The sequence below is a fragment of the Anarrhichthys ocellatus genome, unplaced genomic scaffold (assembly GCF_004355925.1).
Source record: "Anarrhichthys ocellatus isolate YVR2014 unplaced genomic scaffold, GSC_Weel_1.0 scaffold5, whole genome shotgun sequence".
Classification (NCBI taxonomy): Eukaryota; Metazoa; Chordata; class Actinopteri; order Perciformes; family Anarhichadidae; genus Anarrhichthys; species Anarrhichthys ocellatus.
In genome coordinates, this window is record NW_022280035.1 from 12,356,315 (window position 1) to 12,381,434 (window position 25,120).

Sequence of the window (25,120 nt, forward strand, 5' to 3'; positions counted from 1 at the left end):
CCGCTGTTTTGATTGGTTTAATTCTGAGAGGGCGGTGTCAAATGGAGGCGTTGCATATTAGCTGTCAAAGCCTGTCAAGCTAGGTTGAGCAATACTATCACAAATACTCCATCCAATCTAATTTAAACACCAAAATATCAAATTAATAGGCCAAATACGTTAAAATGTGTTTAAAAAATAAAGTTAAATGTGTTTTTGCCATACGTATGGTTTTTGTTTTCTCAATTTATTTTCTCAGAGCCAAAGAAGATATAAAACGTGTTCCTCCTCATGTTAAAAGTTATTTTTAATGTTTCCACCGGCCACATCATTTTTTGAAAACTTTAAAAATACCTAAATACAACAATAACATGTGTAATATGTCCCATGAATTAAATGCATTTCTTCACACTTGTGCCACAGTTCACTTTGTCAGGAATTAAACATTTTGGTCTGGTGTGACGTTGGGAGGAGAAGAGATTACATTACAAAAACAACTGGAGAAAATGAGTTGTCAATAAATCTTAATTAATTGACATTAACACGAACACATTTTCTTGAATACTGTAATTCCCTGTTCTAAAACTTTATTTCAGTTTCACTTGTCACATAAAAGTACATACATGATATTTAACCTCTGCATTTAATCCATTTTGAGAATTTAGGATCAGTGGGCTGTAAAGGGTCTGGGGAGCAACTTGGGGTTCAGTGTTAACGCAAGGACACTCCAACATACTCCGACAGTAGAACCCGGTAATTGAACTGACAACCTTGTGGTTATGGGTGAGTCCAAATATGTTCTTGATTACATTGGTGCATGTGATGGGACAGCGGATCATAACAAACCCATGACGACTGTCATGTGATGAAGGGGAAAAAAAAATCCTGTACCCATAGCCTCCACGGGCCAGACTGATCAGATTCATACAGACCACAAACTCTAATTCTAACACAACAATATGCAGTTTTAAGTTTCCATAGTGTGCCAGGTCATCTGTTCTGGATACTTCCAGTTGGACAGGTTGGGATTTTGTTGCCTAGTCATACCAGTGGAGTTACTGAAACTAACTCTGTTGGTCGAGGGTGGGAGGATCTGCTCCGACAGGCATGAGTATTTGATTATGCTCATGTTTGGCCTTTAGTGCGGCATAACCTGTTCGACATGCCTGCAGGCCTGTCCACATAACAAAAGGGTGTCATCTCTTCACAGTTGAAAATAAAAATCTGTTGAGCAAGTTTCAATGACTTAATAAAACCTGACACCTTAAAGTTGAAGCCACAGCTTAGCTACACACAAATTTGCCTTGAATCATTGGGAATACTCTTTTATGGTCTTAAGTCTTGCTTGTGTATTTCTTGATTCCCAGACTCACTCAGAAAGCAAAACAATCTGATCTGGGGAGAAGCATTCCTCCACAAAAAGACTGTACAATGGAGTTTCAGCCCCTCCCCCATGGCCGCCAGTCAACTATTAAAAGGTGGAGAACAAAGCTACTGTTATGCCTTCGAGATGTACTCTGTTAGTATGAGAACGGTGTCTTTCTGCAGATTTTCCTTTTTGGTTGCACAGTGTGTTGAGAGACGGTGGGAAAAATGAAGGATGGAACAAAGTGCCGTTCCCTGTCACCAAGCATTTCTTTTAACCCAAACGAAGGGAATTACATGGACGGTCTGTGTGTCAATGAGTTCAGCCTAGACTTATGAGAGTCATGGCAAACACATGGCTTTGTATAAAAAGAGTTATTTTAGTAATGTTTAGGTAGTGTCTGTGGAAATGGCGACTTACCATTACAGTGCATTCACAATGTACTCCTGAGCATTTTGAACACCCTGCAAACTCTAATGCAAGGTGGATATTAACGTATATAGTTTTTATAAAATCAGATTCTCATCAATGATATACATATTCACCACAAATGTGTTTCTTAAGTCAGAAAAAGTTTAGTTCCTAAATATTTTTCAAGAACTGACATTTTGCAATTTGGAATTCAAATGTTGCACTTCAGCTTTTTGGAAGCATGCATGAAGAGTTTGTTTCTCTTCAGCTGTTACCATCATCATGCCTTGTGCAAATATCTGATATGAGGAGGCCAGATTAACCTGTTAAGGGGCCCCAGAGTAAAAGATTGTTGCTGGGACCCGATTGAGCCCCTAACATCTCCTGCCATCTGTGCATTGTGTATGTACCTTGTTGTACAGTTCACACTGAAGACAGCACATGGTTTGATTATACACCAAGAGACCCAGAGACCAGCCAGTACTCCTGAAGTGACCGTGTGTCAGTTTATGGTAATTTGATAGAGCAAAACTCAATTACGACCATGTGAAAACAATATAAATGAAAATAACTAAGTTCCAGATAATATTTCAGAACCAATTTATTTTACAAGTGAATTAGTTACAAATAAGTTATATATGGTGAGTATATGTAGAGTCTTAAATTAGTCCCATCTTGACGATCTAAATATCAAACGCTGCTTAATTCATGACTAATAATAATCAGAGGTGGAAGAATTTTACTAGTACGTGACAAGTTAGCAATATCACAGTGTAAAAATATTCAAATAGAAGTCCTGCATTCAAAATATTACATAGACCTAAAAGTACAAAAGTATTAGCATCAACTTAAAATACCAAGAAGGCTCATTCTGCAGAATGGCCCATCTCAGAACACTGTGTTATATTCCTGGATTATAATTATTGATGCATAAATGTGTACTTCACTTAAATGTTACAGTTGCTAAATATGAGGCAAATTTGCATTACTTTATATACTGTTGGGTAGCTTAATGTATCATCATTTATTAATATTATTATACAATTGAATGCATAGTTTGTGTTAATAATCCAAATCTGCAAAGTAACCAGTAACTGAAGTTGTCAAACAAATGTAGAGTAAAAAGTAGATGATTTGTCTTGTAGTGGAGTAGAAATATAAAGTAGCATGACATAAAATGAATCAAAATTACGTCAAATTTGTACTTAGTTACATACCACCACTGATAATAATTAAATTAATTCATCCATTAAGTTATACTGACAGGGGCCATTCTGCATTATGAGAACTTTCACCTTGGATACCTGACATTAAGTATTTATTATCAGTATGTAATCACTTATAGATCAACTCCCTTATTCCTGCATCCCTTGCACTCTGCACCATTGCACGCTTGTCTTACCGCTTACACATGTCCTCTTATTCTGATGTATTATAGCTGTTAATACCTCTCTGTACGTTGGTTCGATTGTAATACTGATTGTTACACTCCCACGTGTAAATGTCCACTCAAATCATAATTTAAACACAACTTCCTCACCAGTGTGACCACCGTACTGCGGTCATGTTGTCCGTCATCCGCGGAACACTTGAACACAGCCGGCACTTGAAATGTAATGCTCGTCTATTCGTGGTGCTACGGTACGGGTGCTTGGATAGCCCAAAAAGCCCGGAAATAGACCTATATTTCATCAATAATTTGCCCAATTTGTTAAAAAAACAACGTCATTTTGTACATTATATGAAATCCAACAATAAAAAAATCTGAAATTACACTGCTGTATAATCTTTAATTGAAAAAGGGTTCGAAAATTATAATATTGCCTAATAATAATCTTTGATCTGTAAAAAAAACATTTCCTTCAATGGTTAGCTAAAATTTCCGTTGGAGTTATGTTCATGATGACCCCATGTATGTACATGTCCAATGTAATGTAATTTTACTGTACAATCTTTGAGAAAATTAAAGGCAAAGTCAGCTCAAATGACATTTTGATATTTATAATTTCCCAATATTTGACATTTTATAAAAATGAATCCTTATGAGGTTATGTCAATATTTCAATGGATTATTGTTAATGACGACCCTCACTATGTACATGAATATTTCCATGAAATATTACTGTACAGTTTTTGAGAAACTTAGATGTAAATTCAGCTCAAATGACATTTTGATATTCATAATTTCCCAATATTTGACATTTTATAAAAATGAATTCTTAAGAGGTTATGTCAATATTTCACTTGATTGTTGTTTATGACGACCCTCACTATGTACATGAATATTGTCTTAAATATTACTGTACAGTTTTTGAGAAAATTAAAGGCAAAATCAGCTCAATTTACATTCATTTTCAGAATTTTCCTATATGACAGGTTATAAATACACATCCTTAAGAGATTACAAGAAACTCCTGCCAACAGAATTGCTGTCATATATTGTGCAGTTAAGCCTTGATAAAGACATGGCAATGCTTTACTTGGACCATGACTTCGACAGTGTCGTTAATATGATGAGGCTCTACAAATCTGTTGGACACGGAAGTGGTCTTGCAAAGAGACTAAAGGAGCTATTTAGTGAAAATAGCAAGTGGATGTTGTCCTGGGTACTGCCTAGGAATATGGGCTGTGGCCAATTTAAAATCCTGGACATTTTTTGAAAGACACAGCCTTAACTCTTGTGTTCATGGTTACAGCAGCTTCAAGTGTGTTTGTAGTTTAATGTACTTAAGCATTTAGAAGAAAAGTGTTTCTTAGACTATCTGTGGCTAGCTGTCTGTTTTTGTGAATGCTGGTAAAGTTCTTGCCACTATGGCTTCTTCATGAGTAGATTTTGTTAGTTAGAACTGAATTGTTTGTATGTTTGAAAATTGTTGTATTGTTAAGCTATATGCTGTGCTTGCTTTTTACCGGATGGCTTATTTAAAAATTAGTCACTTCAGCACAATGTCACAGCCCGGCTCAAAAGGCCGCAACATGAGGTAGACAAGACGAGTATAAAAGTAATCAAATAGACATTAATTTAACAGCCAGCCAGCCAGCCAGCCAGCCAGCCAGCCAGCCAGCCAGCCAGCCAGCCAGCCAGCCAGCCAGCCAGCCAGCCAGCCAGCCAGCCAGCCAGCCAGCCCACACAGGAGTCAGAGAGGAGAGACCCCCAGCCAAAGAAGAGTGTCAGCCTTTATAGCTGGGACCTACAGCAGGCCCAGGTGTGGCTCATCAGCAGAAGATTACCATCCTGAAAGACAACCTGAAAACAGGACACAGAGCCCTGGTGGAAGGGAGGGGTCGTCGCAATGACAATTAAAGATAAAACTTTATAGCAATTGTAATAATTTTGTCTGTCTTTCTATACAGTACAAATGAGCCTAATCATGATTGCATGAAGATAGAGCTATGTGTTTGTGTTTTGTGTGTGTGTCTGCATGTAGGCATGAGTGTGTCACTGTCCTGACATTTGTGTGTACCCTTTGATGTTTGTGTTACAACAATCTTTTTTACAAAATGGTAAATGTATTACCCTTAGAATGTTTTTATAAATGCGGGTTTTAGTGCATGATCAAGTGAAACTGTATTCAATTTTTTACAATTTTCACAAGACAAAATTAAGTAAATGTAAAAAAGTTACTTATGTGCAGTACTTAAATACATTTAATGCAGGCTAATTTGTTAAATTCCAACACATACAAACAGAACTGATGCTAACAGACAGAAAAAAATAACATATCCAGGAAAAACATCTGAGAAAACAGCCAAGACGAGGATATTCCTTTTGCTCCTACCAGCTGTTTTTTTTGTTATCTACCTAAATATTCTATTTTAATTCATATTAAACACCTAACATGGCCTTTGGGACAACAAGAAAAGAGATGGTGCAGGAATGTCGACACGTGGCACTTAAAATACTCGAAGCATCAGGTGTGTGACAGCATTTCTTCATATTTATTTATACTGTGATATTGTACTACTAAAGATCTAAAATGTTTCTAAATTAGTTTTTGACATCGAAAAAAACTGTGCCATGTGTTCTGCCACAAAGCTACCCACTCCAGAACCTGCTATCACTGAATGGGTAAGGTGTTGTTGTAGTTAATTGTATTTGTGCATTTGTTAATGGATCTGAGTTTTTGTTTTGGCATTTTGTAGATTTAATTGAGAATGGACAGTAGAGGGCTGACAGGAAATGAGGTTAGAGAGAGAATGGGAATGTCATGTAACAAAGGTCGCCATTCAGAGTCATATCAGTGATATTGCGGTTTACTCCTCTAACACTAGGGCACCTCTTGTTTTAATCTTGGCAATGCAAACAAGATTGGTGTACCTTCTTTTGAGTTTCCAGGAATATGTGTGCAATTTCAAATTAACTAAATACATAGGACAGAGAGGCTTCATTGTCCATCACAATCTCAAGGAACACTTGCTATCATCTGCACCAAGCCACTCTGATATGTCCATATACTCTGCCTTGCTCTTTTCCTTGCATTTGCACCATGGCAGCTGGCAAATTCAGATATAGGACCTGTCCTATTGTTGATTGTCAATCAATAAAAACAACATTGTAAAAGCTGTGACCATGACAATAACAATGTCCCATTTGATTAAATAATGAAAATAATTTCAAATTTAAATAAAGTTTGCTTTTGGGGTGAATTCCTGTTTGAAGTCTGTCTTTACTAAGTTGTTTCAATTTTATCCTTTTTCAGATTCAGTGTTTTCATGTTGTGTTCAGATTTCATGTTGTGTTTTTATCATTAAAAGTTTTTCTTTGAAACTTGACAATTAGAAAACAATTAATGCGCATGTGTTCCAACTGAATCCGAATCCAAATACATTAGTTTTAGAACAATGCCTTTGATCACCACCACACTAAGGAGGTACGTAGAGGGAGGTAGAGCTATATACAGTATGTCCAAGATGACACAAAAGACCAAGGCTTTTACTAAGCTTAATAATATAGACAATCAAAACATTAGACATACAGCAAAATTACATGGGATTTTTAATGGACATAGTCGGAGTGATCATGAAAAAGAATCCATTGAAAATGTACTAGAACCTCTTAAGGAACTGTTTCAAACGGTATAAAGGATTATCTTATCATATCCTTATTTAACAGTTTAAAATATGAGGACATTATGAATATCATGTCATTTGAGCAGACTTTACATCTAATTTTCTCAAAAACTGTACAGTAATATTTCATAACAATATTCATGTACATAGTGAGGGTCGTCATTAACAAGAATCCATTGAAATATTTGACTTATGTCAATATTTCAATGGATTCTTGTTAATGACGACCCTCACTATGTACATGAATATTGTCATGAATATAAATGAATCCTTAAGAGGTTATAAATCCTCTTAAGGATTCATTTTTATAAAATGTCAACTACAGGGAAATTATGACTTTCAAAATGTAATTTGAGCTGACTTTACATCAAATTTTCTCAAAACCTGTACAGTAATATTTCATGACAATATTCATGTACATAGTGAGGGTCGTCATTAACAATAATCCATTGAAATATTGACATAACCTCTTAAGGATTAATTTATATAAAATGTCAAATATTGGGAAATTATAAATATCAAAATGTCATTTGAGCTGACTTTACATCTAATTTTCTCAAAAACTGTACAGTAATATTTCATTACATTTGACATGGAGATACATGGGGTCATCATGAACATAACTCCAACGGAAATTTTAGCTAACCAATGAAGGAAATGGTTTTTTTAGAGATCGAAGATGATTATTAGGTAATATTATAATTTTGAACCCTTTTTCAATTAAAGATTATACAGCAGTGCAATTTCAGATTTTATTATTGTTGTATTTCACTTAATGTACAAAATTACGTTGTTTTTGACTTGTTATATCAAATTGGACAAATTATTGATGAAATATAGGTCTATTTCGGGGCTTTTTGGCTATCAAAGCACCCGTACCGTAGGACCTCGAATAGACGAGCATTACATTTCAAGTGCCGGCTGACATCACCGCAGTACCACCAAACTGGTCACAGCAGCGCCCCTGTCGACGCGTCATCGTCAGTGATCACGTGCTATATCTACAACGATTCGCTGAAGTTGGAGAAAAGTTTGACAAGCCTGAAGATCTTCGAGAGAAAGAGAGAGAAAGAGAGAGCTGCTAAACATCGAGTAAAAAAGGCTCATCAACGATACTAAAAGGTTATTGATCTCCTGACACACTATGGAATCTGTCGCCCAGGTAATTGCGCTGACAGGAACTTGAACACGCTTAATGGTGCATTCTTTTTTTACGCAAACACGCCTATTTGTGTGTGTCTGCAGTGCAACAGCTTCTCCCTCACATTGCGTGTTTGTTTCTTAATAGAAAGTGATGTCTGGGCGGTTCACTCTTGACTTTGGACCTCTGAAAGAACCGTTGGCATTCATCCGCTTGCTGGAATGGGTAAGTTTTTCCCCAAATCTTTTTGATCATTACGGCCTATGGCGGGGTGTCTTCATCATGAGCTGTCCATCCCTCATAGCTGAAATTCCATGCAGATTGATTATGTTGTTTGTCTTGTGACGCACTGTGCGCCTGGTGAGGCTGTGACACTGTTTATAATTACGCTAGTTCAGGGGGCGTCCGTGTCCGTCCGTATCCGTCCGTATCCAGATAACGTTACGCATAGACAAAATATCTATAAACCACAAACTATGTGTTAAATGTAGCACCTGTAGCTAATATAAGGTAGGAAAAGACTTCATGTGGTGACTAACTGTTAAGGTTGACAATATTTCTAGCCTAATAACAATTCAAAATGTGACTTTTGCCAGCAGATGGGTGTTGGTATGTGTGCTTTCACTTTCCAGATAAAAGAACCCAGTGCATTGCTGACGTTACTAGTTTTATCTATGCTTTTAAAAGTACGGACATTCTGCTGTGAACTCTGAACACCAGTCACAGTGATGGCATCTGGTGATGAAGACGATTTCCTGTCAATAGTATGTTGCATAAAATGAAAAGGGAAGTATGTGTGTGTGTGTGTGTGTGTGTGTGTGTGTGTGTGTGTGTGTGTGACAGTTTGATCAGCACTCAACATGCCAACGTATCTCCTCTTATCTTGTGTCTGCGGCTGCAGGTGTTCTCCATATTTGCCTTTGCCACAACTGGAGGTTACAGCGGCACCACCAGCATCAACGTCCAGTGCCTTGGGAGTGCCAGTGAAGAAATAAAGGCAAACTTTAACTACCCATTCAGGTGTGTGTGTGTCTGTGTGTGTCTCACACTCCTTTACAGTGAAGAACCAGCTTATTGAAAAGTGTTTGTGTTTACTCTGAGGATTTTCATAATTTTCAATTCATATCTGTGTTTACACAGGTTGATGCAGCATCCCTATTATGTTCCTGACTGCAAAATCAACCAAACTACCACTACTGTAAACTTCCTGACTGGAGACCACACATCCTCTGCACAGTTTTACGTCTGCATTGGAGTGTTGGCCTTTCTCTACACCACTGCCACACTAGTCCTCTACTTGGGCTACCAGCACATATATAGAGAATCTAGTCGTGGCCCCACTGTGGTATGTTTGTCTGAATTCTCCACATTTTGCCGTTTTGGTGAATGTTTGTGGTTAGCCAAGTCTCTGTGCATGAAATTACACGGGGGATTTACAATAGCTTGTATTTGAAGAAGAGTGTTTTGCATGCATTTCCTGTGAGCTTTTGTGCAAATTCAGTAGTGAAACCACTGACCTAAATAGATGAATGTAGTTTTATCTTTGCAGGTAATATTTGTATTTATATTGGTTTGTTTGTAAAATGTTGCATCTGACATCAGCTGCTGGATTTCAATGAGTCCACTTCATCCTGGAATCCAACTGGAGGTCAGAGAAAGTGCATTTAACAGAGTCGTGTAAATGAAACTGAGGGAAGGGCTGTGGCTCCCAAGCAACTAAGGGACATACTGCACTATAGTCTACGTTCAAGAAAGCTGCTTGAGTGACGCTACTGCTGTGGTCGGTTTAATGGTTTTAAACTGATCATTTTTCTTCTCTAAGGACCTGTTGCTGACTGCCGCCTTGACCTTCCTGTGGTTGGCATCATCCTCTGCTTGGGCTAAAGGCTTGACTGACGTGAAGTGGGCCACCAGTCCTGCAATCATTGTAACTTTAGTTGAGGTGTGCAGGGATAAAATGAACCTGTGCACCCCAGGTGCTGTGCCTCACATGGGCCGACTGAACGCCTCTGTGGTAAGTTGTATGGAACTTTATCTCTTTCAGACATCATGTGCACAACAGCCTGGGATATTTGACTTATGCCTTATTCTTTGGCAGATTTTTGGTTTTCTCAACCTCATCGTGTGGGGCGGCAACTGCTGGTTCATTTACAAGGAAACACCTTTTCACAAGTCAGCCAACCCGCCTGCAGAGGTGCAGGAGGGAGTCGGGCCATCGTAACCGCGCAGCTGCCTTGTCACAAAATTGAACGAGTCGTTTTGGTACTAATTGTTAAAATGCTGTACGTTTCCAAATCTGACTGCTCCTTTCTTTTTTTTTTTTGCTAAGTATTCATTTTATAATTAGGGCTGTATTGTCTCGAATACACTTAAAAAAATAAACTAGAACTTGTTGTTCATAGTCAAACTAATACAGGAAATTGTAGCAGTCAAAATGTTTTTTTCAGAGATTCTCAGTTTGCATGTTTTAAAACATTTGTCCCCAGGTATCCAAAGCAAAGTGCCCCTTATTTAAAATGGTAGTGCAGATGTGGACTGTGCATCCTTGTTGGTGATAAATCAGAATAAAGCATCACTTTGTCAACTGCCAACAGCATTTCTGTACCATCAGCATTTAAAAAAAACAAAAAAAACTCAGGGCTGTTGAGTGTACGAAATACAAAATAGCTAAGAAATACTTGAAGTGCATTTATAATTAACACAGGTCTAGACAGAATCAAATTTTAGCCCAAAAATACAATAGGCATCAAAACATGTAGTTACAATGAATTCATGTTGAATAGATGTTCTTTGGACCATTAATCCAGTTGCCATTATGAGATTATTTTTAATGGGTGAAAGCAGTTTAATTGCATCTTTTTGTGTAATGTTGCACCTCATCTTACTACAGAAGGCTTAATTCCGCAGTTAATTAAGTATTTTTGACTGACAGCATTTTTGCTCTTTAGGATTTTTTTTTACATTTAACTCTTACATTTATTACGCAGCATTTTGTATCTTTTCCCTGGATGTTTATAATGTTTTATAGCAAGGTCATACAGTATTTCAAAGCTAATGTTCTATGTATTCTATAGCCTTAGCTTAGTGTTGGTAACAATTTACTGATCGCTAACTAGAAACTAACAGTTTTTCATGCTATTACCTGGCTTCCACCTTATTGTAAGATGAGCCGTTTACTCTATTACTGTCTTCATAATGATTTCCTGCTTTGATAGCTTTGCTTGATTCACAGTTTCTTGATCCGCAACTGTGTTTGTAAGTGTCACATAGAGGAGACACTTACAAAGTTCCTGTTCCTGGAGTTCCTGTTCATGTCAGGAAGAAGTTGTCATGAAATGCTGTGCATCATTAAAAGGATGAACTGAACTTGTTGTTACGTGTCTGATTGTTGTAACTGGTGGGAGCACACATACATACTGTACGTAATGTTTTTATCAGACAGGTGAATAACATCTGACACCTCTCTCACACTTCCTGTTTATTAGTTTTATTAATTTGTGCTGATTAGGCATTCAGCATAAAATACCAGGTAGCATATGATGCAGTTTGACACTCACTAGGTGGCAGACAAGCTACTTCTATCAGGTATCATCATCATCAGCTGATACCATAAGCATCCTCATGCACAAGACTTCAAATTAACCTCCTGAGCCTCATCGGTCCAGTCAAGTGCTCAGTCTGTCAGTGAATCGGATGTGAATGCCTGACATTGAAACTGTGATGGGTATTTTTAAACAGATCTTATGACATTCAATAGACTAATCGATCAATCGGAACATATTTATAAATGGAAAATAAATATTAGTTGCAGTCCTTAAAATTATATCTAAAATATAAATAATGCCATTCAACTGAGAAAACTGCAGCATGCAGGTATTGGGTACACAGTGTTATTAGTTAAGTGCTAATAACACAAGTGAATTTTGAACTGCTATGATTATACCTGCGTCTTGGTGTCCTTGTATTGTATTGTATTTAGTTGTTGCTGTATTTGTTTTTGTTGTATATGGACTCATGATCCGGAAATAAAAGTTGAATAACCTGTTTCTGCTTGTGTGTACAATCTCTATCCACATTATATCTTTAATCACAAATGTCTTAAGTATTAGTAGTAGTTGTGATGCATTTATTCTAGCTTTATTCTGCTAGTTATAAAACAAAGAGTTTAATAAATATGGTGACTTTCGCTGTGAATGTAGATGTATTACGGACGTTATGTTGGTCTTACTTACGCGACCTCAAAGTCGCGGTCGCGAGCTTTAGTGACGCGGTTGCGATGCGCGTGAACTGACGCCATAACCTCGCGAACGCGCAAGAGCAGCAATGGCCGCTTTGGATCGGCGAAATCCTAATCTCGACGATTTTGTCGGATTAAACTGGAGTTGTTGGGTAGAAAGAGTGAATATTTTACCATCTGACGGTGAGTCGCATTCCCTGCCCCGGACCTGGTCTTCATCACGTCACAGTGCCCATGTCCTGTGATTTATCTGTTGTTACATACACATAGCGGCATAAAGGGCGACCCAAACAAAAGACCCGCTGGGTCCTAGTGCAGGGTCTGTTTGCTAGGAATGTTAACTGGCAACAAACAAAGAAACTAATTACAATAATAATATATTATGCGTTTTGTATTGTAGCGATACAACGCTATAAATACAACGTGAACACCTTACCTGTGGACTTACCGTTAGCGTTAGCCTGTAAGCTACTGTCACACTAAACAACAACACTACTTAAGGAGGATTTGTCCAGTTTGCTAACCGCAAAACTGAGCAACTCACAGCTGCGACTGGACCACACAACAGGGGAGTTGGTGGCAGTCGATGTTTGATAAGTGAGGTTTCGAGATGGGAATTTCCTCTGGATAACTTTTAGATGTATGAGTAATATCCGCTCAAAACCCGCTTAAATCTGGAACTAATTTGAGTGACCTGTTCCGGGTTTTACTCAGCAAAGATATTCATGTATTGGTGAAACCTGCCTCATGGAAGATGCTACAAAAATGTCCCCTCACAATTTTTTTTCATGCTGACTGTTTTTGCCTTCCATGCAGCTGGGTCTCATGTTGACGACAGCAGCAAGCATGTGAGAAAGCACCCTGAGACCATGACCCTCAAGAAAGAAGGTGACACATGAAACTCACACTCGGTGCATTCAGCAGTGCCTCGAGTCATGGATACCACTTTAACTTTTCTATTCACCTCCATAGATATGCACACATTTGGCCATTACCCAGCACACGATGAGATCTACCTGGTGGTGTGCAGCCACTGTGGCCAGCTGGTGAAGCCTCAAGCCTTTGAGAAGCACTGTGAGAGGCGGCACGGTCCTCTCACTAAGACGTGTGGACAGTCTCCTTCTTTGGCTCCACAGCAGCGACTTCGCCCTGCACGCCCTCTTGTGAATCATTCCTCGTCTAGAGAGAGGCGGAAAGATGGCAGATGTCATGAAGCCGGTGCCCCGTCCTCCGCAGCATCACCGGTACACCAGCACAGGCCTAGCAAGGCCCAGCAGGAGGCAGTGAGGTACTGTTTACGACTGTTTTTCTCACAGCAACGCACGGAATGTGAATTATTCTGATATAGAAGATGCTTAACTGAAGAATGTGGCCCAGTTAATTTTTATGTCATTTGGAACTTGCATGACTCTGAACTCAGTCCCCTTTTGTATCTAAATTTTAAGCCTATATTGCATACATCCCTGAAGTTGTCTTCTCTAACTACCTCTGCAGTGTTCGTTCAGTGGAGAAATTCCCTCAGGAGAAGTCTCCCCTCCCACACCACTCGTCCTCCTCCACGCTTCGCCCCAGGGTCCCTCCATGGCACTCAGGACCCCTTCCCCCTGGCCACTGTTCCTCCTCCACTTCTCCGTCAGAGTTACCCACAGTGCAGAAGCCCACAGCCGGGCAGTCCAGTGAGTCTCAGAGCCCTCTGCGGGGAGCGAGAACCTACAGCCGGACTCACAAAAACATCAATAGTAAGTCTGCTGTTTATACAACGTCTCTTGTGTCTTCCTCGACTGCTTTTCTACCATGTCTCTTAACTGTCAAGGACCAATAAACATTTAGCGTATTAGCCTGGGTATGATATGTTGTATACAGCAGTATTTACATGCTAGCATAAGTATGCATAATAGTTGCCTCTTAGTTTGTTTTTGAAAAATGACCATACGGTGGTCTGTAATCTCCACCAGCAGTGGATCATGTTGACCGTCTGTGTTGCTCACTGACTACTGTGTTTGCTTTCTTTCCCATAGAGAAAGAATGTGACCTGAACAAACAGTGTGGGGTTCTGAATCCAGAGAGGAAGAAGCTGTGCAGCCAGGAGCTTATATGCAATGTAAACTCTCGATGTCCCGTTGTGGCCTTTTGTCCAATATCGTTACCAGTGTTTATTATTAACAGAGATATTTTGTCGTAGAAGTCGCATTTGTCACTTGATACAGGAACGTAGAATATTTTTATCTGATTATCATAGTTTGGGATGGGATGTAAAGCCTCTTTTTTTCCTCCACTGTGCTGTGCTGTTGTCTCTACACAGACGGATTCTGTCCACCAGCAGCAGAAAGCTTTGGGAAGGACTAAGACCTCTGATCAATTGACAGAGGAGCAGAAAACAGCCTCTGCAGGTCGAGATATGGAGCAGCTTCCTGTCAAATCAAAAGACAAAGAGCAACATCATCAACAACAAGAGAAAATAACACTGCAGAGTAGTACAACTTTTAACAGCAACTGTCATATTCTCAGGTATGAAATGTGTTTTTTTTTTTCATATAAATACATTTAATTGAACTAAAACAAATTGTTTCTGGATATGAAGTATTTCTCTAAATCGCTGGTTGAGATAAACAAGGGCACAATGACGTGAAAGCTGAACAACATAATTACATACTTAAGTCAGAGATATATTAGCTTGTGTGTAGGATGGTTGCTTTGCGTATCCTGCACATTCTCAATAACAAAAAGCATCAGTAAAAAAACAAAACAAGGTAGGCCTATGATGGATTATTAAACCGAAATATAACCGGACCGTTGAATCTGCATTATTGCACAAAGGAAATATTGATGTTTCATTGATGTTGCACAAGTTAATTGTTTTTACTGAAGCAGTGTTGATTGTTAAGTGTGACAGCCGCAGGAAGGAAGGAGCTCCGGATTCTCTGAACACCACGGTTGTCTTTTCCTAACTCCTCATGAACTCTCCTTCACATCTTCCCTTGACCCCATAACGTTTTCCATAGAGGTTAAGGAAAAGTGGTTAGGAATAGGAGGCCATTTTTGGACTTTTGGACCGCAGCCCAAGTCTGCAATTACCGACACACTGACAAATATGCTTGTCATAATAGCCATCTTCTATATGGGCCGAGTCCTCTGGTGTGCCCTCTAGTAGATTCCTCCAGTAACAAGCATTACACATAGGATATACTGTATATGATCAATTCCCCTCACAATGCAGCTGGTTGTCATCTTTTTTGCCTTCAAAGCAGGTCAGAAAGCATTCCAGAGGAGGAAGGTGGCAGCGCTGTGGAAGTGGAGGCGCAGCCTCAAATTCCCTTCAACAGGAGCCTGTTTCCAGGCGAGGAGAGTGAAGACAACGAGCAGGAGGAAGCCTTAGACCTGCCTGCCACACCCTGGCACCCCAAACCTCTCGGGGTGAGTGCAGAAATAGTATTACAATGTAGAAGTAGTTTAGTATGATTGTTTTAAGAGGGACAAAGTTGGTTTAAGCAGTTGGGAGGTCGGAATTTAGAGAAAAGAAAAGGGTGGGTCTCAATGCTTTTGACTGAACTACTCTTAAACACCGTTTACACCTCTCAAAAGTACACATGAGTGTGTCTGTGTGATTAAGCCTGTTTCTGTCTTGTAGCTATGCACTTTTGGATGCCGCACATTGGGCTGCAGCATCTTCACCTTCAACCGGCGTTGGCACCACCTGCGGGTTGCCCTCAGTGCCATGTTGGAGCACCATGTCAGCACACACTTGTTGAAGTGAGTATCACTACTCTATAGAGATGTCGCCTATTTCAACATGACAAGGTGAAGAAAAGAGCTGCTCAGTGAGTCGGGAGACACCTAGCCAGGATCCAGTAGGAAAAAAAAGAATAGTGCATTCCCATTTAAATAGAATTGAATTATCTGATGAGGAAAAAGGACAGACATTCATCTGAAAAAAGATCTGAAGAGGATGAAAAGGATTGATTGACATGTTTTCACGTCATCAACAGAGACTTAAGAAAAACGTAAGTTTATTTGCCCGCTTGAAGTGTCTTATTTCACAGGTTGTGGGTTGGTAGTCACTCCAGATATCCAAATGTATGTGCACAAGCACTGAACATCTGACAAGCCGGATAAGAGAAAGCTCTTTTACACAATATACATGAAAAACAGGAATTGTAATCTGCTCCATGTTTTTCCTTTAACTTACAGGAAAATGCCTCAAGTATCGTCAGGTCTAAGGTCCTGTAATGTCACACCTCCAACTGTAGGATCACCTGTCAGGACTGCTAGACCTACCAAATCCACCATCTCCCTCAGCCTTGAGTCTACCTCACTGGGACCACTGGAAACCAAAACCAGTCAGCACAACTCTCACAGTGTCAAACCGCCGTCTTCCACCACATCTGCGAGACTTGTGCAGGATTCAAGTGCAGCACAGAAAGCTGCTCACAGCGGTGAGGACAAATCTTCCAAATACATCAGGGATCCCCTCCTCAACGAGAAGGGCCAGCCACACGTCCCCTCCAATCCAGGAACGGTAAATGGCACATTCTCACACAAAAAGAAGCCATGCCCTCCTCTCCACCCCTCCCCCCGCAGCAGAAGGAGGCCCCCAGGAATTCAGGAGAAGGTGGTGGGCTACGACCACAGAGGTCCTGCCCAAAAGCGCAAAGGCAGCAATGAGCCTCAGCCCCTCAGCTCCTCACTATCCAGAACCAAGTGTCAACGCTTGTCCTCCCCTTCCCAGAGAGGAGAGAGAATGGAAAGAATAACGGGCACGCGCATGCTTTGGGCCTGGAGAAAAGATCCAACTCCCGAAGAGTGAGTAGACTGGCAATACTACAGGTCGCATACCATCAATGAACATGTTCTTGGCCTGAACTTGATTGTATGTTTTACCAACAATCAATGCATTTTTTAGGTGACAGTTGTTGTTTACCTCTTATCTTCACAGCCAATAAAGAGGCCAGCCTTAAAAACACACTTGGAGAAGAAGTCCGCTGCAGCTGCTGCCTGCATGGTATGTGTGTGTCTGTACATTTCTGTCCACAAATGTTTAGGTCTTCACGTTGTTATGCACAGACATCAGGAATAAATATTTGTCTGCATGTTACATGTTACCATATGTATGTATTTTTGCAAACAGTCTATTTTTCTACGTGACTAAATGTCTCAGTTTGTTACTTGTGTAAGAATGTAAAAATACCTCAATCTACTCGTCATGCTGCTAAAATGAAAAGTGATATCATGGCAAAACAATTACAAATTCTTTGATCCTTATCTCCCCGTGTCTTCTGTTTTATACTGCGGTTCTGTACCAATACAGTATTAAAATGGTCAAAATGCAATTTTGGTGAGTTTAGTTTACTCGTTACTCAAATTATGAAAATTGACAGGTATATTTGAAGGTTTTTCTCTAATTGTCCCAAGTGCTGCTTTGATCATTTTTAGATTTTCTTACACCAGATGCTGTTATCTGGTATTTGGAAAAATCAGTCGAGTAGATGAGCAGACAGCATTGTTTTGTTCCAGTTCAACCAGGTAGACACTGTTAAACTAAAACATACTTATAAATGTGAAGTTACTCCCACAATAATTATGACAGCTCATGTGTCATGTGGACATTTTAAAAAACATTTACTTTGACGTTATTCTAATTTTTATTTGTCTACTCAAAGTACAGTTATACAAATCAGGGCAAGCATTTTGTTTAAATTTGTCAAATGGTGTAGATGTGGCCAGTAAATGTCAGTGTTTACATTCAGTAGTGCACTACTGAAGTTTACCACTAGATGTTGTGAAGCCATCAATGATGCTCCTCTGGAAAAAAAGCAGCTTGATGAACCTTTAGCCATTTCCAGCAAGTTATGTAAGCACACACTTTATATAAACCTACTTCGTCTGTTATATTACAGGTAAAATTATTTACTCACTTCAAGATGAACATTCATACTTCGCATGGAGTTCATACACATCTACGTAGATCAGATTTGCCATACAGTCAGTTACTTATCAGGGAAATACATGGCGAAGTATCCCCCAAAAGCTACTCTATATTTACTGTGTTAGCACCTCTACATTAGTCATAGTAACGTTGGCAAAATGTCACAGCTTTGTCCTTAAACTACTCCATGAGATATCAGCCACAAAGATTTAAACAAACAAATACAGGAACATGTCACAGATGATTTCTGGAAATAGTAAGAGACAACAGTAAAAATGGAGTCGGCACAAAGAGAAAATCTTGATCTTTTTTTATTAAGTCAAATTACATTTTCCTTAACTTTAATGCCTACTAGGTTGCACCTATCCTGCAGTCAGAGAAGCTCTTAAGCGAACCATGCAAAGCCATTCCACTTTAGCTGCAAGACCTTTCAGATTTTATGGCAGTGACCAACCAGCTCATCTTTGAGGCAGTGATCAATAAACTCTGTGCTCTTAATGCTGTTGAAAGCTCCATTCTTGTCCTGTGGACACCGTTAAAGCAGAGAGCTTTTAGCCCCACCACCTCAAGGATGTTTCCGTAATTGCTACTACATAGTCAGATGAAGGGAGATAGATGTATGTCGGGCAGAGACCACTCCCTTCCCTAATCATTAAGGGAACAGTAAATGTACCATTACTGTAAATAGCAAAAGGCCCGTGAACTGCACAGATCTCGAACCGAAGATTTCATTTTATTTATGCTGCAAATGTGAAAACATTTGTGCATCGTATTAAATTAGAACTTAAAAATGACATAGTCCTGAGAAGATTTATTTACCGTCTGTCTTCAAATCCATTCAGAACCCACTGTGTTTCAGGAATTCATTGGCGGAGAGGTCTCTTGATTTTCCTCCCCGGCTTGTATAAAAATATTCTTTGACTTTTATTATAGGCAGAAAAGTTGTTGCTTTAATGGTTGTAAGATGTCCGTTTGAGAACTCCATACATCACCTGACATAGCCACCATTCTGATGAAGCACTCCTTCACTTTCCCCTTGCATTCCTTATGGCTTTGTGATACTGACTGAGAATAACTGGTGGCTACATACTCACTGCCCATTAGGATGTATCGATTATTTCAAAACTGGCACTCCTCCTGTGCAGTTTTTCATACATGTTCAATCAATATTTTCAATTTAACCCTATTGTTCAGCAGAGTCGAGTGTAAAATACATCCTATGTCAATAAAAAATTAAACCCCACCCCGCTTAAAAAATAAACATTGATGGTCAAGACTTGAATGTTGAAACGACTAACAGTAGCACAGCGGCAGACGTAATGCGAAATGACATCCGATTATACAAGAATACAGTCAATACACTGGTAGAACATAGCAGTACACAACTAATCAATACTGAACACAGAAAAGTGAGTCTGAATACATATATATACTGTATATATAGATATATATAGGAAGGCAGATGTGCTTTGGAGACAACAAAGCCGCTCTTCTCCTCTATGCTGGGACCTTCGCAATAGCACTTCGTTTTTCTCTGTACAGAACTGCAACTTACATTTTGAGTGACAACCCAGAGGAGAAGACCAATCATTAGCCAGGGCCGATTTAACTGTATTGACACTTACTGCGGGGCAAACACATGCTATTACTTGATAGTCTTCCAGATCAATGTGCGCAATGCAACAGCCATTATATCTGTGTATGAGTTTAGTTTGGTTTTTTTAACCATATTAGATTCTGTAACTGCCGTTTAGTAGCTTCTCAGGCTGCCTTGAGGGACCAGGGCTTGAAATCCGAGAGGTTTTGGATTGATCCAATGATGCGACAACAGGGAACAGCACATATATTGAAATTCTAGAGGGCAACACTTAAAGGTTGGAGCCCTAAAACGGGATTGATTTTCTGCCAATTGCAGCCAGTCAGCAGTAGTGCTAAATGTGGCTTTACATGTTTCCACCTGGTATTCCTATGTGTGTGTGCAAGAGTGGAATGATTCACACACCACCTCTCCGATAAGTGTGACTTCCTCTTCTCACCCACACACAGAAGATGCTGCGTTGCACCCTGCAACTGTGAATATAACCTACATTTTAAAAAAACCTATTGCACTCAGAAAAGTGTACATTTTAACATTTGAGAGCTACACTGACATTTCATTTCTAGATGTATGGGATTTTATATATCTGTTCTATATCTGTTATATCTGTTCTTCTATGTAGTGTTGTGGTGAAGTGGAAAACCAAGAAGCATTGAGCAATAAATTCTTTCCAAGTTCTTGTATTCTACTTTGAAAATGATAAGACTCAGTGGGAGAGCAAATGTTGAATGAGAGCTCCAGGCGTTTCCCTTGTAAACATATGAAAGACTACTTAAAGGGCGTCACATTCATTGCCTGGTTGAGTGATTGCTTTTGAACTAAAGTGAGGGCAGCCCCGTAATGACAGAGGTACACAAAAAAAGCAAACACATCTGGGCTGAATTGAGGCTGTCAGTGTGCAGCGAGCCAGAGAGAAAGGCTTTTGTGTTGCTGTGACTCATGATAACACACCTATCCCCTGCTCCTCAGAGAGACAAAGACATGGAAAGCAGAAGGAAGCTGCATCCCATCAATAGATGCAATTAGCATTTACGCCGGGCTAGCCTTGTTGTATTATGACACTAACTCCGCACCATTTAATAAAATCCCTCTTTCTTGTCCACGCCTGTTTTAAACCTTGTTAATGAAATATGCACAGCATACAGGTGTTTCGCACGGAAAATAATTCAACTTATCTTCTGAAGTCTCCAGTTTTACATGAGGTTTCCTGACAGTAGCTATAGACTCTAAGATCAGCTCTGTCCTGTCAAATAATGTACAGCCTCATCAACATTACTCATAATCCTCTGGAGGAACCCTGTAGGTTTTATTATTTGGCAGACTCTGTTTACCTGCTAATGCAGCGTACCTACCACAGGACAAAACATTGTGACACTTGTAATTGTCCATCCGAGCAAAATACTTGCAGTAAATCTACTACATAGTTTATGACATATAAATACACCAAGGTTTATGTTCTGTGTAAGGTGCATGAATAAAGTAAACTCAAGCTGGCAGCTTTTAGCTTGGTCTTTAACTTCCTGCTAGTGTGACTGAGAGAAACAAATGCTATAACTTGGCCGAGAGGAAAAGTCAAGCTCCTCAGGAGGTGGTACCTCAGTCTATTAGTCCTTGTAAGAACCATGGTACCGGTCTGTACACAGAACTAAATACAATATGTTGATAATCATTCAAGACAAAATAATTCCCTGCTAATGTCTAATGTGTATCTGCTGGCTGTGTGCCATGTGTTTAATTGTCTTTTTGGGTTATACTGTCGATGTGCAATAATTAAGAGGCAATTCTTTTCATTTATAGTCCATTCATAAGCTATTTTCTGCCTCAAACTGGTTAACTATTTTATACCACACCTCTATGTAAATTGATCCCTATTTCTCGATGACCGATTTCTCCTAAATCGCTGTCCACGACTATGAATATGAATAAAGATCGGACGGATGAACTATATCCGACTGTAGCTAAGTATCGGATATGAAGTAGAGTGGAAATGACCTGCGATGGCCTCTTAATATAATGTTAGTGCTACTGCTTTCTCAATGTGCACGTTTTCTTTATCCTATACAGATCAGCCTGAGACCTCATATAATGAGGGTTTATGGCTTGCTTGTTTCTCTACAGATGACTCGAGGTTAACGACAGATGTATTCATGGCCTGTCCATCTAAGTCTCTGTCCCTGTGTGTCTATGCTTTAATGTTTAGGTAAGATTAATCTATTTTAGTCCGTGTAATAAATATAATTATGAGCCAGCCATGGTTTAAATATAAACTACGTTTTTCAAATCTAATTTCAACCTGTGATATCATATGTATTTCCCACACTTGAGCAGTTTAATGGATCACTTCCTGAGTGCTGATAGCAACAAAATATTGTCTACGTGTTACTTTCATAAGATTTCAGTAGTTCCCCTTGTTCTTGTACACTGCCATTCCTTCACAGTATGAATATTAAGTGCTACAGATTAAAATGCTGGAAAAGTCCTTCTTATTGTCCTTGTGGGCAACAAAACAGTTTTTTTTTTTTTTTTTTACTCCCTTTGAGATCCATATTTCCACTTGCCGACAACTATAGATGAACTTCCTTCCTCCGTTTCCTCCCACAAGGTCACAGTCACAGTTTACGTCGACTAAAACATGGCTCGCGTTGTACCATATACGTCCAGTCTTTGCCGGTCTCATCTCAGACCACCATGGGAGTGTCTGAGAAGACGGAGCTGATGGACTCTGCTACTGACTTCTTCCTCTTCCCCTTCATAAGAGAACCAGCCTCTGCATCCAGATCATCATCATCCTCATCCCCATTGGGGTTCAGCTTGCCGTTCTGGCCCTGCAAGTCCTTGGAGTCTATGAACGCCACGTGCCTGTTCAGCTCGGCCTTGAGCGCCGGGTCCTCGTGAGTCGGCGTCACGCTGAGCATGGACGAGTGGATGCTGTCATCACCCCGAGCCTTACCTTTATTGGGGCAGCAGCAGCAGCGACATGGCGTCAAGTAGAGATACATGAGCACAAGCACCACACTGGCCAGACAGCCCACCAAGGTGGTATAGGCTGTGTTCAGGCTCTCGCTGCCCCCGTCCATGGTGAAGTTGTGAACCTTCAGCACCACATAGATCGTCTCATTGAAGGCCTCGCTCATGGCAAAGCAAGTGTAGGTCCCAGAGTCCTCAATCCTCACCGGATTAATCTGCAGATTTCCATCTTTCAAGGCTTTGGCTGTCTGGTTGCTTCCAACTGTCACCGCCACATTACCTGGCATCATCCAGGTTTTTAACATCCCCCTGCGTTTGGTGTCACAGCTAAGGATCAGCCTCTGCTCTAAAAAAGCCTCTTCACCCGATTCCTTGAATGTGCTGCAGTTCATAATGTAACCGCTGAGATCAAAAACACCGACTTGGGTTTTTTGCGGGCCAGGCAGAATACAGGTGTAGTTGTCTTTGAAGTCCACAGCAGAGTTGAGCTTTCGAATGTACCAATGGGCAAGGAGTGTGTAAAGATCACAGTGACACAGCAGAGGGTTATTGTGGAAGTAGAGGCCGTTTTTAATCCAGGCAGGCAGCACCTGGAGCTCATCAATGGGAAACAGCTTGATCTTGTTGGAGGACACATCCAGGAGACTAAGTTTCTCCAGGCGGGACTTTTCCTTGACCAGCTCCACAGGGAAGCGGGAGATTTGGTTCTGGCTTAGGTAGAGCTTCTGAAGGTTGATCGTGCTGAGAAAGGCTGAGCGGTCAATCTGGGAAACTTGGTTATTGTACAGCAAGAGGACCTCCAGGTTGACCAAAGGCTCAAAGATGAACTCATCCAGCAGTTGCAAGTTGTTGGAGGACAGGTCCAAGTAACGCAGGTGCTTCACGTGTTGGAACGCCTCTGAAGACAGGAAGTGGAGCCCGTTATGGCTGAGGAGGAGGTTATGCAGCTTTAGGAGCTTGATCGGGGTCCACTCAGATCGCAGGCGCTCTATCTCATTGTAGCTGAGATCCAGCACAGCAGTGTAGAGCGGCAGACCTGTCGGGACGGTGGTCAGATTCATCTTGGAGCAGCTCACTATGTTTGAGGCGCAGATGCACGTCTTATGGCAGTTTAGGGTGGATGCCGCTGCCCCTGGAAGCCAGAGGAGAGCCATGCAGAGGGTGAGGGAGAGGACCCATCCCGGACGCTTACTCCAATGAGGTAATGTTTTCAGCAGGCTGTCACCTGTTCTGGTAGAAGGCTGCAACATGCTGGCTGTTGATCTAAATCCCAGAAAGGTTTACTATGATCCCATTCTCAGAGAAAAGCATGGAAGAGCAGCTGGAGAATTCCCCAGGTACTGCTAATTGAAGGCTGAAAAAAAGCAGAAACGGAGGCGATAAACAGATGTAATTACTAGACAGAAATACAGATTGTACTTTGTATAGATGTATAGATAGATAGAAGGGAATATGCTTTGTACAAACACACATATGTAGACACACATTCATGCCACAGAGGTATTCAAATCCCAAAAGTACCACAATGGAAATCTGTGACACATATGTAAACAGTTAACACATGAACTTGCTGTCACTCCCACATGTACAAGTCTTTTAATATGCAGGGACAACGACAGATGCTGCTGTTTTAGATGCTGTTATCTGTTTGTTTACTTCAGTAATGACTGTAAGTATAAAACATATCTATGTTCAATTACGATGTCTTGAGACAAACATAAATGCTTAGTTTTGCATCAACTAATGCATCATTCCACTAAATATATAGCATGTATGAAGGTCATGAATAAACAAAACGTAACAAACATTAGGTGTTATTTTAAGTATTTAAAGTGCTTGTATTCGTTGAGAAGAATGGTCCCTTTAAACCAGTATTTTAATGTTGTGGCACTTGGTATAACTGCTTTGTATAGTTTTAGAGTGGTTAAAAAAAGTGCATCATATTTTATGAGAGTATTCATTGTTTTGCAAGTAAAAGCTAAATGTGCAAATAAAGGAGTGCAGCCCAGCCTGAATGGGTGCACAGCATGGACTGACTGCATTATCTCCCTCGTATATGCCAAGTCACCCAAAAGGAAAATACTTAAAGTTAAGTATCTGTGTTGTGCATACTGCGCAGTACTTGAATAAATGTCCTTAGTTAATTACCATCTCTGCACCCATGTGGACCTGCAGTAAAACACCTTAAGTAGCCTCTGTCTCTCTAGGCTCCTCACGCGCGTATTGTGTGCAATACTAACTTTACCTTGCTGCTTTGCACAATGCGCGTCTTCCTTTAATTAAAACAAATACACACGCAGACACCCAGTGCACTCGCACTAACCCATGCATTCACACTCCTAGAAGACATGCATTGATTTTTCTTCCTCTTCACATTTGCCTCTCTCTCTCTCTCTCTCTCTCTCTCTCTCTCTCTCTCTCTCTCTCTC

General features: G+C 40.1%; 3 protein-coding genes across 4 annotated transcripts in view; 2 read left to right on the plus strand and 1 right to left on the minus strand.

Moving 5' to 3' along the window:
- The first annotated feature begins 7,808 nt into the window (after positions 1 to 7,808).
- Positions 7,809 to 11,333, plus strand: sypl2b (synaptophysin-like 2b). The gene is made up of 6 exons (XM_031845032.1): positions 7,809 to 7,988; positions 8,115 to 8,192; positions 8,869 to 8,987; positions 9,108 to 9,312; positions 9,790 to 9,981; positions 10,066 to 11,333. Exons 1-6 carry the CDS (start codon positions 7,971 to 7,973, stop codon positions 10,186 to 10,188), a joined length of 735 nt encoding a protein of 244 aa, XP_031700892.1. The 5' UTR covers positions 7,809 to 7,970; the 3' UTR covers positions 10,189 to 11,333.
- Positions 11,334 to 12,253: 920 nt separating this feature from the next.
- On the plus strand, positions 12,254 to 17,531 carry atxn7l2b (ataxin 7-like 2b). 2 transcript variants are annotated; one of them, XM_031845029.1, is made up of 10 exons: positions 12,254 to 12,387; positions 13,021 to 13,092; positions 13,177 to 13,492; positions 13,699 to 13,943; positions 14,223 to 14,305; positions 14,507 to 14,712; positions 15,450 to 15,618; positions 15,833 to 15,954; positions 16,393 to 17,004; positions 17,138 to 17,531. In XM_031845029.1, the coding sequence occupies exons 1-10, from the start codon at positions 12,291 to 12,293 to the stop codon at positions 17,142 to 17,144; spliced, it is 1,929 nt and encodes a 642-aa protein (XP_031700889.1). In that variant the 5' UTR covers positions 12,254 to 12,290; the 3' UTR covers positions 17,145 to 17,531. The 2 variants fall into 2 exon arrangements, with proteins under 2 accessions (XP_031700889.1, XP_031700890.1); XM_031845030.1 differs by having other exon boundaries at positions 15,453 to 15,618.
- Positions 17,532 to 18,125: 594 nt separating this feature from the next.
- amigo1 (adhesion molecule with Ig-like domain 1) overlaps positions 18,126 to 25,120 on the minus strand; it is a 7,894-nt gene continuing 899 nt past the window's right edge. The window contains exon 2 of the mRNA XM_031845031.1: positions 18,126 to 24,045. Coding sequence (XP_031700891.1) covers positions 22,403 to 23,941 — 1,539 coding nt within the window. The 5' untranslated portion in view covers positions 23,942 to 24,045 and the 3' untranslated portion in view covers positions 18,126 to 22,402. The remainder of the gene's footprint in view (positions 24,046 to 25,120) is intronic.

Excerpts from the sequence above, each read along its gene's own strand:
- sypl2b (XM_031845032.1), top strand. Across the intron at positions 8,193-8,868 it reads TCATCCGCTTGCTGGAATGG|GTGTTCTCCATATTTGCCTT; the intron begins GTAAGTTTTTCC and ends CTGCGGCTGCAG. Across the intron at positions 9,982-10,065 it reads GCCGACTGAACGCCTCTGTG|ATTTTTGGTTTTCTCAACCT; the intron begins GTAAGTTGTATG and ends ATTCTTTGGCAG.
- atxn7l2b (XM_031845029.1), top strand. The coding sequence starts at position 12,291 with ATGGCCGCTTTGGATCGGCGAAATCCTAATCTCGACGATTTTGTCGGA. Across the intron at positions 13,093-13,176 it reads CATGACCCTCAAGAAAGAAG|ATATGCACACATTTGGCCAT; the intron begins GTGACACATGAA and ends TCACCTCCATAG. Across the intron at positions 13,493-13,698 it reads GCCCAGCAGGAGGCAGTGAG|TGTTCGTTCAGTGGAGAAAT; the intron begins GTACTGTTTACG and ends CTACCTCTGCAG.